This window comes from Lactuca serriola, chromosome 7, assembly GCF_051521515.1.
Source record: "Lactuca serriola cultivar US96UC23 chromosome 7, Lser_US96UC23_V15, whole genome shotgun sequence".
Lineage (NCBI taxonomy): Eukaryota > Viridiplantae > Streptophyta > Magnoliopsida > Asterales > Asteraceae > Lactuca > Lactuca serriola.
The window spans coordinates 136,496,924-136,513,765 of NC_136414.1; the positions used below are offsets into that span (position 1 = coordinate 136,496,924).

The 16,842-nt window shown below is 35.2% G+C and overlaps 1 protein-coding gene and 1 non-coding gene across 2 annotated transcripts; one reads left to right on the top strand and one right to left on the bottom strand.

The window, feature by feature from the left end:
* The first annotated feature begins 9,245 nt into the window (after positions 1 to 9,245).
* Positions 9,246 to 12,420, top strand: CPSF73-I (cleavage and polyadenylation specificity factor 73-I). Its single transcript, XM_079009164.1, has 6 exons — positions 9,246 to 9,464; positions 9,796 to 9,972; positions 10,071 to 10,168; positions 10,244 to 10,289; positions 10,374 to 10,523; positions 10,597 to 12,420. The coding sequence occupies exons 2-6, from the start codon at positions 9,814 to 9,816 to the stop codon at positions 12,268 to 12,270; spliced, it is 2,127 nt and encodes a 708-aa protein (XP_078865290.1). The 5' UTR covers positions 9,246 to 9,464; positions 9,796 to 9,813; the 3' UTR covers positions 12,271 to 12,420.
* A 2,464-nt stretch (positions 12,421 to 14,884) lies between these two features.
* Positions 14,885 to 14,958, bottom strand: TRNAR-UCG (transfer RNA arginine (anticodon UCG)). Its single transcript has one exon. It is a non-coding gene; the product is annotated as a tRNA-Arg (tRNA).
* Positions 14,959 to 16,842: the final 1,884 nt, after the last annotated feature.

A 16,842-nucleotide genomic window follows, 5' to 3' on the forward strand; every position in this document is an offset into this window, starting at 1 on the left:
GACTCAATCTCCCAAATCTTATAACGACTCTAATCTTTCTACATCTTCTGTTTGTGATAAGCAGTATATGTCATGGGAGAGAGTATCGTGCGTTGATGACAAAGGTTGACCCAGTTTCAAAATGGACTGGGTTCCAAAGACCAACTGATCCCGCTCTATGTTGGAGCAGATATGGAGGCATGTCATCAGACTTCGGTTTGTTGGTAGTGGCTGTTGCTGACATATGATTGGGGACATCTCTCAACTGTACAACACTCAGAACATTGTTTGAGAGTATGTGTCCTTTGCGGGAAGAGAAGAAAGGAAGGGATCACTCATGGGGTTAGTGCTTAACGATGTGAAGAATTTTTAGATCTGTTCTGAGATTACGAGTGCTGTTCTCAGACCTTCTGGATGCAAATTCAATCGGTGACTTACGGTTTGAATTTTCTTCTCTATACTCCTGAGTTTTTCTTAAGTTGATTCGCTTTAAAGACTATTTTTTTTTTAGGATAGTTTAAATTTGCGCATTTACTTTCGTTCTCTCCTATGCACAAATTTAGGGGGGAGAAATAAAAACAAAACAAAAATTAAAAAATTAAAAAAAAATTCTAAAAACATTAGAAAATCAAAAAATCAAAAAAAATGTTGGTTATGGAATGTGCTTGAAGGAGATGTTTTGGGAAATGAAATCAGCAAGTGATAACGAGCAATCTGAATCGACGTAACTTACCTAAGTTGAATCGTCTACGCTCTGTACTCGATGTGCTGGTAGGCACAAAAGATTTTAAATGGACTTGACTAGGGAGAGTTGAACCTAATGAATTTAAGGACTTGACAAACATTGACCTAGTTAGATCCGTTTAACCTGATGTCACGACGCTCGGATAGGTTGAGCAGGGAGATATACATGGGAATCTATCGGTCACATTAAATAACCCGTACTTAGAACCGTGGTTTAACTTTTCCTCGATGTGCGGATTTTGTCCTTAATTCCGGTTGGATGGAGCGACTGGTAAATTCCGATAAATTAGGTCTGTAGAATATCATTTTCTTTCTTTCTGTCTGTTAGTCATATGTTGTCTCCTTTGCGTGACTTCCAATCCGACCTGGTACACAACATATGCAACTCTATTTCTCTGCAGGCTATATATGTGAAATACTTCTTATCTGTTAGCCATATGTTGTCTCCTTTGCGTGACTTCTAATCTGACCTGGTACACAGCTGATATGAGTATATTTAGTTATAAAATTCATGCATTATCTTAATACTTTATGTTAATTTTATCTCAAATAATGAACCAAAGGTTGTTGTACTTTGATTACTATACTGCATATGTTGTGATACTTGACATGACGTCATCCACCCCAAAACGTTTCCGCCGTTCCGGTTTTGGGGTGTGACAATAACACCGTCTCTCTAGGTACGTTTGGAATGTTGAAGTAGTCGGCGATGTCATTAACTTCATCAATATGCTTGTATGCATCTTCATAATCCTTTCCGGTGAAAGGAATCTCCTTCAATGCGGTAAGGATGTGCACCTTAAGTTCAAACTTGGCAGTGGCGGGTATGGCGGGTTGCACAAGTCCCGGACCGGTGTCGTCTCGAATCCTCTTTTTGTATGCCTCCATTGAAAGGTCGACAATGTTGGCCATGGTGTTGCCGGGTTCTTCTTCGTGATCACTCTCTTCAAAATCGATAACGCTTTCCTCCTTCTCGGTCTCGTACTCGGTGTCTTCTTTCGTGTTGCTGGATTCCCTCACTTTCTTTCCCCTTCATTCTTCTTGCTAAAAACCGATTTAAGACTCTTGAAAGATGACTTCTTCGGAGTATCTTCTTCGGTCTTGTCCTTGTTCTTGCGAAACGATGATTCCGGGTTTTCAAGTGGTGGAATCAAGGATGGATTTGATCCACGAGTCATAAACAATCTGTAAGAGACAGAAAAAAAAAACACATGTAAAAAGAACAAAATAAACTAAAAAGCGAAACTGGAAAATTTCCTTGGACTCGTCGAGTTCAAAGGTAAAACAAAAAAAACCAAAAAAAAAAACGAAATTTTTGAAAGAAAAGAAACTGAAACTTAATTCTAATCAAAAACTTTTCCTAAAGCAGTAACTTTGTGCAAGAAAATATTACACAAAGGATCGATAACACTAGCAATTAAAATTAATCTAGAACCGTTCCCCGGCAACGGCGTCAAAAACTTTATGTGTGTTGAATGCACTAGTTTTAATCCTACTTTTTAATATAAATTAGACACATAAAAGGCAGTGAACCTGTCGATTGGTGGTATAGTTTAGCAAGCAAGGTATCGAGCACAGGGAACGACAATTAAGCTAATTACTAATATTATCTAAAAGCTAGCAATAAAAGAAAAGAGTTTTCTCTAGTTTTACAAGACTAGAAACTTAAGTACTTACTTAATACTCAACTAAGAAACTAATAGCTAAGAAAATGAGAATCAACTAAATTCAATAATGGGATAGAATTTTGTTTAGGTTTTGAATCGTTTATTCCTATGGTTGATTTTATGACAAATGCAATGGATTAACTGGCATTGCCTACTGATTAGTATGATTAGGTTCACGTTCACTATTACTAATCCTTAGAAAACAAATCAATCTAAGCAGTGATCAAGTGATTAAATTAATAGATTTTCTAGTTTATTGATTCGGGTTAAGTAAGACTTGGAGTAGCTAATCAAATTACTAATTCAATTAACCTATTGTTGATGGTTCTTCACACAAGGCTTACACATTAATTTTCCTATTTTCTAGTTAACCCTAGTTTCATGTTCACTATTCCTAGGCATATAACAATGTTTTCACATAAATCATATGTGATTAGCAATTAAGAGATGTTCATGCAACTTAATATGCTTGTTAATTAACAGACAATAGTTGTAATTAACACATAACGTTCTTTAACAAGCTTAACAAAACAAAATCACCAAATTAAATTAATCCAATCATAAAATCAAACCATATTCATAAAGTCATCTATCATAAACAGAAGTTATGAGTTTTTATTTCATAATTAAAGCAGAAAACAACTAAAAAACGAAATGAATTGATGCAAACATGTTTTAAATAAAAGATTAAGTAAAGAATACGCTTGAATTGCCTTGATCTCCCCAAAATCGAATGATTAGACTTGATCTTCGAGTTCTAGAGCACCAACAACAGTTTAAATCGTAAATTCTCCTTCAAGGGTTCAAGAGAGAGCTCTTAAATTCGTGAATTAAAGCCCTTTATATAGTTGCTGAAAACAGGGGCTACTCGTTGAGTCCATAGACCGACTCGGCAGGTCCACCACTTAATATATGTATATCATAAGGACTCTTGTTTGTTCGTGAATCTTCAAGCCTACTCGGGAGTAGGCACCCAACTCGCCGAGTTCTTTAGTTTTTTTTTTTTCTTTCTTTCTTCAATTCTTCAATTCCCGAGCTTCCTATAGCCTTTTTTGCTTCCTTTTGCTTCCGAGCTCATCTTTTAGGCTACAAATACATTTTAAACATATTTAAGTACCTTTTGTTCATAATTTGCAATAAAATAGCCAAAAAGTATTAAGATTTAACACCAAATATATGACTAATTATGCACATATTAGTATGCCTTAGAGATAAATCACCCATATTCTTAATATTGTCCCTACCAAAAAGGTTGCCAGAACACCTCACGAGATGTGGACAAGGAAAGTTCCCTCACCAGGTGTAATGCCCGTGTTTTTGGGCTTGCCATTTTAGCAATGTAATAGTCTAGGCTAACATTTGTAACCCATTTGAAATAATAAGAATGTATTATTTGCGAATTATGTGTTTTATACTTATCTGCTTAATTATGTGATTTGATTTAATCAATAATAAAAATAAGCGTAAAAACGAAATGTCATATAAACCCGATATCGATGCACAAAGATGTAGTGGTTGAGATGAGGTTTCCGAAAATATAAAGAATGTTGAAATTCAAGTTATAACGAAGAAGTTATGACCTGTCGAAGTTTCGCGACAAAACCGGTGTGGCACAGCGTGACGTAAATAGTGAATTTACGAAGGAGTGAAATTTAGTCTTAGTGATCAACACGAAAGACGTAGATAATGTTGAACCGAGAGCGTGCATAAAAAGAACGCCTAAATCTGACTTCGTATGAGGAAGTTATGATTTTTTTCAAAGTTTCAGCTTAGCAGTAGACAGTCCAGAAGTTCGAATTGTGATCGAGCGAGTTTTAGCCGAAACTTTTTAAACGAGAATCGAAGATCTCGTCGATGGTAGTGCAACGACAGAAAGAGGGACGAAAACGGACGTCAGACGAAGAAGTTATGAAATTATAACAGAGTTTTCCTATCCCAACCTACTAAAAATAAATAATAAAAAATGAAGTCAAAATTAGCCGACGGAGTCTAAACGAAAATTGTAGAGCATAGTCTCACCTACGCGTGGATATAAAGAACGTCGAAAACGAAGCTTGTATGCGAAAGTTACGCAATTTAGAATTTTGACGAGTCAAATTACGCCGAGCGTAATTTGAGTACGCCCAGCGCACTCGGATGAGTGTAAGTTGCCTGATCAATACTTGAGTGCCACTAAGTGACGCATGCAGTGATGTTGAGTACGCCCGGCATACTTGGAGTTACGCGCAACGTAATCCCAGGCCCAGCACCCTATAAATAGAAACTGATATCAACCATTTTCCTTGCCATTTTCTCTATTTCTCTCTAGTTTTCGCCTTGGTTTGCATGCCAATTATATCCCGAAGCCCTAGTATCATTCCCGAGTCCCGAAGCAAGTTACGAAGTCCCGAGAAGTGAGATTCCCGAGCCGAAGCTCTGTCCGCGAGGAGCCCGGTTTTTGTGAAGATCTTTCAGATCTACCGAAGAATACTACTTCTACAAGTCGTAGTGCTATTCGATCGTCTTCTGATCAAGTGAGTGTGTAGTTACTTTCTTCTAACGCATAATTCCGAAGTTTTTTATACGAAATACGTGTTATGTGTATATTTTGTTGGCTATATGTGTGAATGTATATTCACTTTCTTCTATCTCATAGATATGATTTATTCTCTATGATATATGTGATATGTGTATGTGTCTTATCTGTTGTTTGGAATATGTATTGAATAAGAATTCTATACAGGTTTTAAACTATGTATAAATATATATATTTTTATCTACTAATATGTTGGATAGAACATGGGTAGATAGTTGATGTGTGATAAACAAATGAGAGGCCTCGATGTTGTTGTTGCTGATCTAGTTATTCAGCGGAGTATGGATAACGACCACAGACTCTTTCTAGACAGTCCTGTGGAACGCTAGCAGGATCATAACATGTAGGTGTTGTGAATGATGTGTTCACCGGTGTACTTTATCCCCCTCATGGTTGCCTTTAGGACATCTACTGTTGAGGAAACCCCTTTGCAGTAATGTCCGTCCCGATGAAAATCCTAGATTAGGTCCCTTGAGATAGATTTTGTTTTAGGGACGTAAAGTGAGGAAAACGGGAATGGGTAATCGGGTTATTATTGGTTGGTGAAATTAAATATAATTATTTATTGCGGGTTGAAAACCCTATATGCTCACTAGGCTCCCAAGCCTGACCCACTAAGTTTATTTGTATTACAGGAAGTGGCGTAAGGGCATAAGATGGATGAATCATCAAGTTGTTTTGTTTACAAGTGTTTATATGTATATATTTGTTGAGTGACTTGTAATGTTATCGTTTATGCTTTATGGTCTGTATCAGAACATGACATCCCGATTTTTGATTATGAAATGAAATTATATTTCTTTATGAAATGTTTTGATAAAAATCTATTTTATCATGTTTTGTTTTTGGGAACAAATTCCACATCTCTTTTAAAATCAAAAGGATTTACTCTGAAAATGTTTAAAAAACATAAATGAAACCGGTCTTTTCTGGCCGAGATTTTGGGCATGTCACACAAGGCCACATCAAGGTTTGGGGTTGTGAAGTTTTCGTTAAACGAGATACTCATGACAATCTAGAACCTAGAAGTGAGAAGTGTATTTTCATAGGTTATCCACAAAAGTCTGTTGGATACTTCTTCTACAGTCCTAGTGAGAATGTTGTCTTCATAGCTCGAAGAGGAGTCTTTCACGAGAGAGAGCTCATATTCGAAGAGGGCAGTGGGAGTGCTATTGATCTGGAAGAAGTTCCAAAATCAACTAATGAAGGAACCTTAGAAGACATTAGCTCTTAACCAGAGGATGAGACTTCTATTGAGCCCATTAACAATTCATTACCTCTTCACTGATCCAACAGAGTTAGCATGCCACCTGAGTTCTATGGTTTCCATATAACATCAGATGATGACACGTATATCAGTGATGGTACACTGGTAAATTTGGATGAGCCATCTAACTACAAGGAAGTGATGGCGAACCCTAAGGCTGCCAAATGGAAAGAGGAAATAGATAACGATATTCAATCCATGTAAGACAACCAAGTTTGGAATTTGGTTGATCACATACCAGGTCAAAAGACAATTGGGTACAAATGGATCTTCAAGAAAAAGACCGACATGGATGGGAAAGTACACAAGTTCAAAGCACGAGTGATTGTAAATGTCTTTAATCCAACCTTCGGGGTTGACTATGATGATATCTTTTCACCAGTGGCTAAGATTAAGTTTATTAGGACAATGCTCGCCATAGCTGCCTTCCATGATTATGAAATCTGGCAGATGGATTTCAAAACTACTTTCCTTAATGGGAAGTTAGATGAGGATGTTTACATGAGTCAACCATGGGGTTTTGTACATGTAAAGTTTCCTAATAAAGTGTGTAAGCTTGAGGAATCCATTTATGGATTGAAACAAGCGTGTCGCAGCTAGAATCTTTGTTTCCATGAGAAAGTTAAAGAGTTTGGTTTCTCCAGGAGCGAGGATGAGTCATGTGTGTATGTCAAAGCTAGTGAGAGTATAGTAATTTTCTTAGTATTATATGTTTGTCACACCCCAAACCAAGGATGATGGAAACGTCCGGGGGTGGAGGACTTCATGTATAGTATCATAATTAACAACGAGTATAATAGTGATCAAAGTAAATACAACCATCATAAATATAATCGAGAAAGTTACATGGTTCCATGAGTTACATGTTTCAAAATCGATTACAATATAATGATAAAATGGTTTGTCTGACGCCGTAGTGTTCCATCCTCAAAAGCTGGTAGTTACTTGTTTTTATTGATTACCTGATAATACAAGTAATTTTGAAAGAGTGTCAACAATTAAGTTGGTGAGTGCATAAGCTTTTGTATGTAGAGTTGAAATCCTTTCTTTGTAAATATAGTGTATATTCAAGAAAAATCTAATATTTTAATTATAAAATGATTTGTAGTCTTAAGACTCAGAGATCGAAATGTACAAGTATTTTCCATACTTATGATAGTAAGTGCAGTTTTAAATAAATAAAATCCTTATGAATGTAAGAATCCTCGTAAACTATATGTGTCGTTGTTTCCCTATGTGAGTTATTATAACCGTGCAATTGACATAGCAAGCCTGTTACGACGTACTTCGGGCGTCAGAATGTTTTGATATTTGTTACCCTAGACATGCCGGTCTAGCTGTTACATGCAACTTAGGTGCGGGATTGTCAGTCCCAATATAGATTTATACACAAGTATCACACTCTCCCTATAATAGACTATGGTTATAATACAAGACTTTAACAAGTACTTTAAAAAGTACAATGAAGTAATGTCTCACAAATTTGATTCAACGAGTTTACGTGTAGTGTGAATGAAAACCCAAACCCGTTTATTTCGTGTTGTGTCGATAATTGTCAGGCCTACAGTTATTGGGCAAAACCTCACCACTAACCGCAAATGCGGTTAATCCATTTTCAAAACCGCTTAGTGCAGTTATTTTTGCGGTGTGGTTAAACGGGTATTTTTGTGGTGCAGTTTTGTTTTGTTTTGTTTTTGTGTTTCGGTTATTAACCGCATGAATTTGGTGTGGTTTTTAACCGTAGTTTAAAGTTTAAACGGTTTAAGAGTTCAAACATATTACTTGTAATAATAATAAAAAAGAATAAAGCATAAGACAATTAACTTAAATCACAAACAACTAATATATTAAAAAGATTAAATCACTAGTAATTAACAATAAATATCTTAAAATTGTTAAATTTCACCATTTTCCAAAGTTAAACATAACAAAAAACCAACATTTTTTTATCTAAAATTTTATCATTCTTTCATCCATGAAACTTGTCTTATTTTTAATATTTAATATATTAATAATTAATAAAAAAAAAGTTGTATATAATATATGCGGTATGATGCAGTTTTTTTTTTTGCGGTTTTTGAAAACTAATAACTGTACGGCACCGTAAATTTGCGGTTTTTGAAAAACAAAAAACCTCACCATCAGTTTTTATTGCGGTTGCGATTTATCGGTTGCAGTTTTGCGGTTAATTTTAGTTGGGGTGCGGTTTTTGTTCACCCTTAGCTTGTATGGATGCTTAGCCTATAAAGATTTGATGTTACCATTGTCATATGAAACAACATCCGATGAGCATAACACTTTCACTGCTGCTGTAAAATGTCTATCAACAACCTTACGATGACATTGCATGACGTTGGTATGACCATTTGTTCTGTCCTCCTGAAAGTGATTCGCTCCTTGGCATGGAGACCCAAGACCTACATTGTCGAACATATTTTTAACTAATGTGACAATACCATCCTCTTTCCCTAATGTAGCTAAATAGTTCAATATACACCGATTTTGTACGGATTCCTGTTCTCAAACCTACTTTCCTGTCTATTCTTAGACATGAACACCTGCAAAATGCATCGGGGAAGAAACAATAGCTTAACCCACGATTCAACGATTTTGTAAGGATTGTCATTTTTAACTATCTTTTCTTTTCTTTTCAACTCGGGAAACGACTAAAATATATAATTTATTTCCTTTTTTTGAAATTCATGAATAATTTATTTTTTCCATTTACTTTCTTTTATTTTCTATAGTTTTTATTATTATTATTTTTTTTAAATGAACTAAAGTGTAAATGGTTATTTTGACCAAAAGTGTTTTTTTAATATTTTTTTATTATTTATTTATTTATTTTTTAATTATCTACTTCAAATATATTTGTAGTTAGATTATTTAATTTCCTTTTAATCAATATATGTTAAAAAGAAGAAGCACATACACAGACCCCACACAGGCACACACCCCTTCCCGAATCCCGACCGCGCGCGCAAGTTTCTTCAAATTAGGGTTTCACAAATACCATTGTTGCAAAACCCTTAATCTCTGGTGCATGAAACTGGACCATAGGGTTTTAATCAAGAGAGTGTTTGGGATTGAGTTTTAAAATAGCTTATTGTCACATAGCCTCCTTCACAAACGTTCTGCAGCTTCCCACATCGGCGACCCTTCTCTAATCTCCGCTCCAGACATCCGATTGCCGGCACCGGCGCCGGCCACTTACTTCATCTCTGGTCTCCCGGTAAGTTCCACTTTCCTTATCTGGTTCGTTACACCTCTTGGATGATAAATACATGATTTCTTGTTCGATTTTGAATCTAGAGCTCAATTCCTTTCTGATTTCTGGTTAATCCGATTATTAATTTCTGGTTTGGTGTTAATCTCTTTTTCTTTTTCTGGTTCGGTACTCCCCTGGATCGATAAAGCAGTTATTTTTTTTAATAGGCGAAGCACATGAATTTATTGTTCCAATTAAGCACATGAATGTTTTTTAGAATTGATGAAGCAGAGATGACTGATGCTTTTTATTATGCACTTGAGATGACTGATGCATATTTCTTTATGAATTGCAGCAGCTTAATTCAATAGAAATGGCTTCAACGGGGCCACAACAATCATCATCTTCACTGAAGAGGCGTGATTCGACTGTGACTAGAGAATCAGATTTACTCACCATAACTCCATTAGGCGCTGGAAGCGAAGTTGGAAGATCATGTGTATTCATGACTTTCAAAGGGAAAACTGTTATGGTACACTACACATTCATTCATTATTCTATCATTACTTTCATTCTTTCTGTAATTCTGTTTTCCTAGTTTTGGAGGATGATTTCTTCTTCTCTTGATAGTTCGATTGTGGAATTCATCCTGCATTTTCGGGCATGGCTGCTTTGCCTTACTTTGACGAAATTGACCCTTCTACCATTGATGTTCTTCTCATTACTCAGTAAGCTCTGCTACTTTCTGCAGCCTTTATAAGTTGTTGATTATCTTTTTAACTATACAATTCAATCATGCACAGTTTTCACTTGGATCATGCTGCATCCCTTCCATATTTTCTGGAAAAGGTTTGTTTATGTTAATATCTTATTTCGCTATTCTTTAATCTTATGTTTTCATATTTACCTAAATACCATCGGTTGTTTTTTCAGACCACATTTAAAGGAAGGGTTTTCATGACTCATGCAACAAAGGCTATTTACAAGTTACTTCTATCCGATTATGTGAAAGTGAGCAAAGTTTCAGTTGAAGACATGTTATTCGATGAACAAGACATCCTTCGTTCCATGGATAAAATTGAGGTGTGTTATAGTTCCATTTTTCATCAAAAGACCAAAATACCCTCATGATTTTTACATTCTCCACCTCATGTAGGTAATCGACTTCCACCAAACCCTAGAAGTGAACGGAATCCGTTTCTGGTGTTACACCGCCGGCCACGTCCTGGGTGCCGCCATGTTCATGGTGGACATCGCCGGAGTCCGCGTCCTCTACACCGGTGACTACTCCCGAGAGGAAGACCGCCACCTCCGCGCAGCCGAACTCCCCCAATTCTCCCCGGACATCTGCATCATCGAATCCACTTACGGTGTCCAACTCCACCAATCCCGCCACATCCGCGAGAAACGCTTCACCGATGTCATCCACACCACAATCTCCCAAGGCGGCCGTGTGTTAATTCCCGCTTTTGCCCTTGGCCGGGCCCAAGAACTCCTCTTAATCCTCGACGAATACTGGTCAAACCACCCGGAATTACACAACGTCCCGATATATTACGCGTCGCCCCTCGCCAAACGTTGCATGGCGGTTTACCAAACTTACATAAACTCGATGAACGAAAGGATCCGGACGCAATTCGCGAATTCAAACCCTTTTGATTTTAAACATATTTCACCCTTGAAAAGTATCGAGGAATTCAACGATGTGGGCCCGTCTGTGGTGATGGCGAGCCCTGGGAGCTTACAAAGCGGGCTCTCGCGACAGTTGTTTGATAAATGGTGTGCGGAGAAGAAAAACGCGTGTGTGATTCCGGGGTATGTGGTGGAAGGGACATTGGCTAAAATGATTATAAATGAACCGAAAGAGGTGACTTTGATGAACGGGTTGACTGCGCCTTTGAACATGCAAGTTCATTATATTTCGTTTTCGGCTCATGCGGATTGTGCGCAAACGACTACTTTTTTGGAGGAGTTGATGCCTCCGAATATCATTTTGGTTCATGGGGAAGCGAATGAGATGGGGAGGTTGAAGCAAAAGCTTGTGAGTTTTTTTGTGGATCGGAATATTAAGATTTTTACGCCAAAGAATTGTCAGGCGGTTGAAATGCAGTTTAATTCGGAGAAAATGGCGAAAACGATTGGGCGGTTGGGGGAGAGGGAACCGGAATCGGGGGAGAATGTTAGCGGGGTGTTGGTGCGGAAAGGGTTTTCATATCAGATAATTGCGCCGGATGATTTGCATGTTTTTTCTCAGTTGTCGACCGCGAATATCACGCAACGGATTACGATTCCGTATTCCGGTGCTTTCGGTGTGATTAAGCATCGGTTGAAGCAGATTTACGAGAGTGTGTCGGAATCGGTGATTCCGACGGAATCGGAATCGGTGATTCCGTCGGAATCGGAATTGGGGATTCCGGCGTTGGTGGTTCATGGGAAGGTGACGGTGAGGAGGGAGTCGGAGCGGCATTTGGCGGTGGAGTGGGTGGCGGATCCGATAGGTGATATGGTGTCGGATTCGGTGGTGGCGTTGGTGTTGAATGCGGGGAGGGAGATGGTGAAGGTGGTGGTGGAGGCAGAGGAGGTGGTGGATGAGGTGGAGGAGGGTAGGAAGAGGGAGAAGATTGTGCATGCTTTGTTGTTGTCTTTGTTTGGGAATGTCAAGTATGGGGATGATGGGAGGTTGGTGGTTAGGGTTGATGAGAATGTGGCGTATCTTGATAAGAAGAATGGGGAAGTTGAGAGTGAGAATGAGGGGTTGAAGGAAAGAGTGAAGGTCGCCTTTAGGAGAATTCAGACTGCAGTGAAGCCGATTCCGGTGTCGGAATCGTAGTTGCTGTTTTAGAGGCTGGAATGAATTTGTGTAGGAATAGATGTGTTTGTAGAGCCTTGTAAGTGTCAAAACTTTGCCAACTTGAGACTCCTGTTTATTTGACATGTTGATGCTAAATTAAAAAGAATCGTGTTCTTTTAAGGTGCTTAATCATATGTTTTTAATAAGGGTTAATGATTTATAACAACCGACAATACTAGATTTGTTTTTTTTTTTAACTGTTCCTCATTGGAGTCAATTTCAACCATATTGCAATGTGCATGCCAGAATTTGTTTACTTATGTTCATGCGACGCTTATACGGTGTGCAATATAGTTTTTATTTTTTATTTTTAAAATTTTAAAATCATTATAATATTTGTATTTTGTCGTATTTTAATTATAATTTAAATAAAAAATTCCATGAGGATGATAAGCAGATCTAAGTTAACAAATTATGTTATTTTGTATGCCATAGTGATATCAGTTTACCCACTTGAAATTCACCCCAATAGGTTCGCCCAAAAAATGTTTGGTTGATACATCGAGTACAATTACAAGACGACCAGTCTAAAGAGCAGGGGCGGAAAAAAACGCAAGGCGTGACTTGACGGCGAGGTCAAAATTAAGTTATGCCAAACCTTGGCGAACCATGACGTTTTTCAAGGCGTGACTATTTTATATACATTAAAAGAGATAAATCATATAATTATTGAATTGTATTAAATACATGAAGTTTTTAGAAGTGTTATATTAATATTTAATATAAAAAAATTAACAAAAACTCAATTATTTTAGGCTCAACAAAAAAAAACAAAAAAAAATCGAAAAAACTCGCGCCTTGAAAAAAAACTCGCGTCATAACGCGATAAGACACGCATTGACACGTTATTTGGACGTCATGCTTAACAAACCCGCCTTGGACGTTTTCGTAACGGCTACATCACGCCTTGCGCCATGGCGCGCTTTTTAAAACCATGGGCGGAACACAAGCAATAAGAGGGAGGGGCCGAATTCTCTTTTTTTTTTCTCTCTCTCTCTCTCTCTCTCTCTATATATATATATATATATATATATATATATATATATATATATATATATATATATATATATATATATATAATTATAGTAATATAAATATAAAAAGCAGACAATTTCATTAAAGTTGAACAGATTATTACACTCATAGCAAAATTTTCTACTAAAAACTAATTAGATGAAACATTTAGGCAAAAGGGGAATGCTAACAAATATAATTAAAGAAAAAAAAACTATATTGCACACGTGGACCTAAATGAAAGTTTATTAGCTTTTAACCCTATAGATACAATTAAGTTTAGACGATTTAACAAAATATCTCTCTACTTAACAAGATATAACAAGAAACAAAAACAAAGGAAATAAGTTAAGATGAGTTGTACGATGCACTATATAAAAACATAAGAAAGATAAGGTCTGAAAGGTCCTAGAGCCTAAGGTCACACCTAATATGTCAGCAGGTCATAGTAACATTGTTAAATCATCAAAAACAAAGACATTGATAAAATAAAATAAATGAGTCTAATCCTCAAAAAGCAAAGGAAGATAACCGCAGGAGAGTCTAATCCTCAAAAAGCAATGGAAGATTAGCCCATGAGAAGAAGAACGCATACGTCGCGGTGGTGTATGGGTGAGTAAGACGACCATGAAGGGCGAGATATGGCAGGGTAGTTACTCTCCGGTGGAAGGCGATGATCTCTCATTCATTGTATCTCCTGGTTTTTTTTTTTTTTTTTTGAAGATATTTTAACTGATCTTTGATCTTTGAATATGTTATCTTTCTTATTTTCTGCAACTTCTCTTTTCCTATTTTATCTCAATAATTGTAAAACTCTTTTGCTGGAAAATATATATTTATTTGTAGATTAATAATTTTAAATTTTATTCTACCGAGCTGTTATAATGGATGCATTATCTTCTCTTGTTAGCGTTTTGAAAATTCTGAGGGGCCATAAGTAGTATTCAATATTCATCCTAAACAAATAAGCTGATATATAATATATATGGTATTAGAAGGCAAAAAAAACAGGGGGGCCATGGCCCCTCCTAGCCCCTAAAGGGATCCGCCCCTGTAAAAAGCAAATTGAATACTATTGTTTATGACAAACTTTTTTAAATAATGTTTAATTAAAAGTTAATAAAATCTGAATTACTATATTGGGCTTAGTGATTGTTTGGTGTTCGGCGTGGGCGATCCGGACATTAAATAACAAACGACTATTTATTTGATATTTGTTATTAAATATGTAAATAATTGTTTATTTTTCTAATTATTTTATCTACCATATTTGAAAAAAAAACAAACATACATACGATCGTTATTATATATAAACATGGAAAACGATTAAAAATATTTTACCACTTCAAAAACAGATACTATCTAGGTGTGCAACATAAATCAGTATGGGTAAATGTGAAAAGAAAAATAGGCAAAAGGAGCAGTAGGCTAAAAGGGGGAAAAGTGATATAAAGGTAGGAAAATGGTGAAACGCAAAAGTGGAGTAGCTAAACACAATAGAAAGAAAGTGCAGGGATCATAACTGCATAAAGTAAAATAGAAAGAGTAGAATCAATGGGTACAAAAGTAAAATAAAAAACGACCACAGTGGGAGTCGAACCCACGACCTTCTGATCCGAAGTCAGACGCGCTAATCCACTGCGCTATGCGGTCATCTATGATATTGCCTTTATTTAATAATATATATTTATAATGGAAAGATTCTGAATTCAACAATATTTTGGTTTTTTTTTTTTCGAGTTTTTAATTGAACCTAGAAATAGCAAGGAAACCTACGAAAAATACGAATCTTTGTTGATAATAATTTCGGAATATTATAAACTTAGTTTCATATAATCCATTTTTCTAATTTATCTTCCACTTAAAAAAAATTTGGTTTTCCAATTATATCTTTTTGTTAATTAAAACAAGTTTTCTCCGCCAAAAATAAAAGATGAAATAAAGGGTTTTACATGTTCATGTTGTTTACTTTAAAAATGAAAACGATTGTTGAAGATTGTTTCTTTTGTTTCTTGTAATATTAATGTGGTAATTTAAATTCATGTATATTGAGTAGCATTTAAAATTAAAAACTAATTAAAAATCAGTTAAGAATGTTAAGCTTTTTTCAAAAATAGATAAAAATTTAAAAGAATCCACCAATAACCATAACAAAAAATTATTTAAAATAAAATAAAATAAATTCAACTTAAAACTTTGCTTTAAGAATATAAATGTCTATTTTGAGATAAGAAGCATCTTTGTAAATTACCACTATAAAAAGTGTAAAAAATATTTTCTTGACAATATTTTTCATAGTGAGCAGTAATTTTAGAGATTGAAGCTGCAGTTTTTTATTTTTTCCAAAATCACATTGTTTAGGGCATTTTCACAGGTCAATCTACGAAAATTGTAGTTATTTGTTGAGAAACCGTAACTTTTACTTAATTTTTAGAAAAAGCTTAATTTTTTTTATTAGATTAGTTATTTTCTCTTATTTTTATCAAACTCAAAAGATTTAGTTGAGGCATACTTATCTAATGAGTTAAACGGTTATGCAAGTATGCAATGAAGATGAGGAACACCGCCCATTATGCTCATTTAGACTCCATTGCGGGAGAAATCAATTGTATGGTCAATCCATTTCAACCGAATCCATGGGTTAAATACTTAAATATGAATATGTTTCAATTGGATACATCGGTCAAAGGGTCAAAGTGAATCAATTATATCGTTTTCGAATCCATATGTGCTTCCATTTTAGTTGAATCCGTAGATCAAGATGAATCTAAATGTGAGTTTATGATTCTATGTACATATTGGGTCAAGATGCCGTTAATTAAAACTATGGTCAAGATGAATTCAATGATGTATTGGGTCAATGTTTTATTTTTTGTTGTTTTTGTTATAACGATAACAAAATGTAATGAAATAATGTGACGTTGAAGTGAGTTGAGTGACAAATAAAATTTGTAGGGAGTATGGTATCACATCATCCTATAGCCTTAAAGATCATGTTAATAATTTCTCTAACCCATCCCAAAGTTTTATGTAAAATTTTATATGTTATAATGAGATTATAACTTTTTGAATCTTATTTAGACACTAAATTTTTATTAAAGATTAAAGATTGTCTTTAAGTTAGCTCAATTCGATCTTATTATCTATTTTGACCTATACAAAAACTTACAATGTTTTGGTCAATTTGATTTATGGACTAATTACTTAAAAACAATTATATTTTTGTGTTTTTTTGTTTAACAATTATATTTTATTTTTACCCTTAAATCCGTTATATATATATATATATATATATATATATATATATATATATATATATATATATATATATATATATATATATATATATATATATATATATATATATATATATATATATATATATATATATATATATATATATAATTGTTACCCACTTTAGGGGGTTTAATAGTTCGCTATCATAGTGTAACTTTCTTTTGTTCGTTAAAAGTTAAAACCACCCTTTAACAAATTTTTTTTTTTCTAATTTGGCCATAATAATAATTTTTTTTATAT

Bases quoted from the DNA above. Each gene is read 5' to 3' on its own strand.
- CPSF73-I (XM_079009164.1), top strand. From the start codon at position 9,814: ATGGCTTCAACGGGGCCACAACAATCATCATCTTCACTGAAGAGGCGT. The intron at 9,973-10,070 runs GTACACTACACA...TTCTCTTGATAG, and splicing joins TCAAAGGGAAAACTGTTATG to TTCGATTGTGGAATTCATCC. The intron at 10,169-10,243 runs GTAAGCTCTGCT...AATCATGCACAG, and splicing joins GATGTTCTTCTCATTACTCA to TTTTCACTTGGATCATGCTG.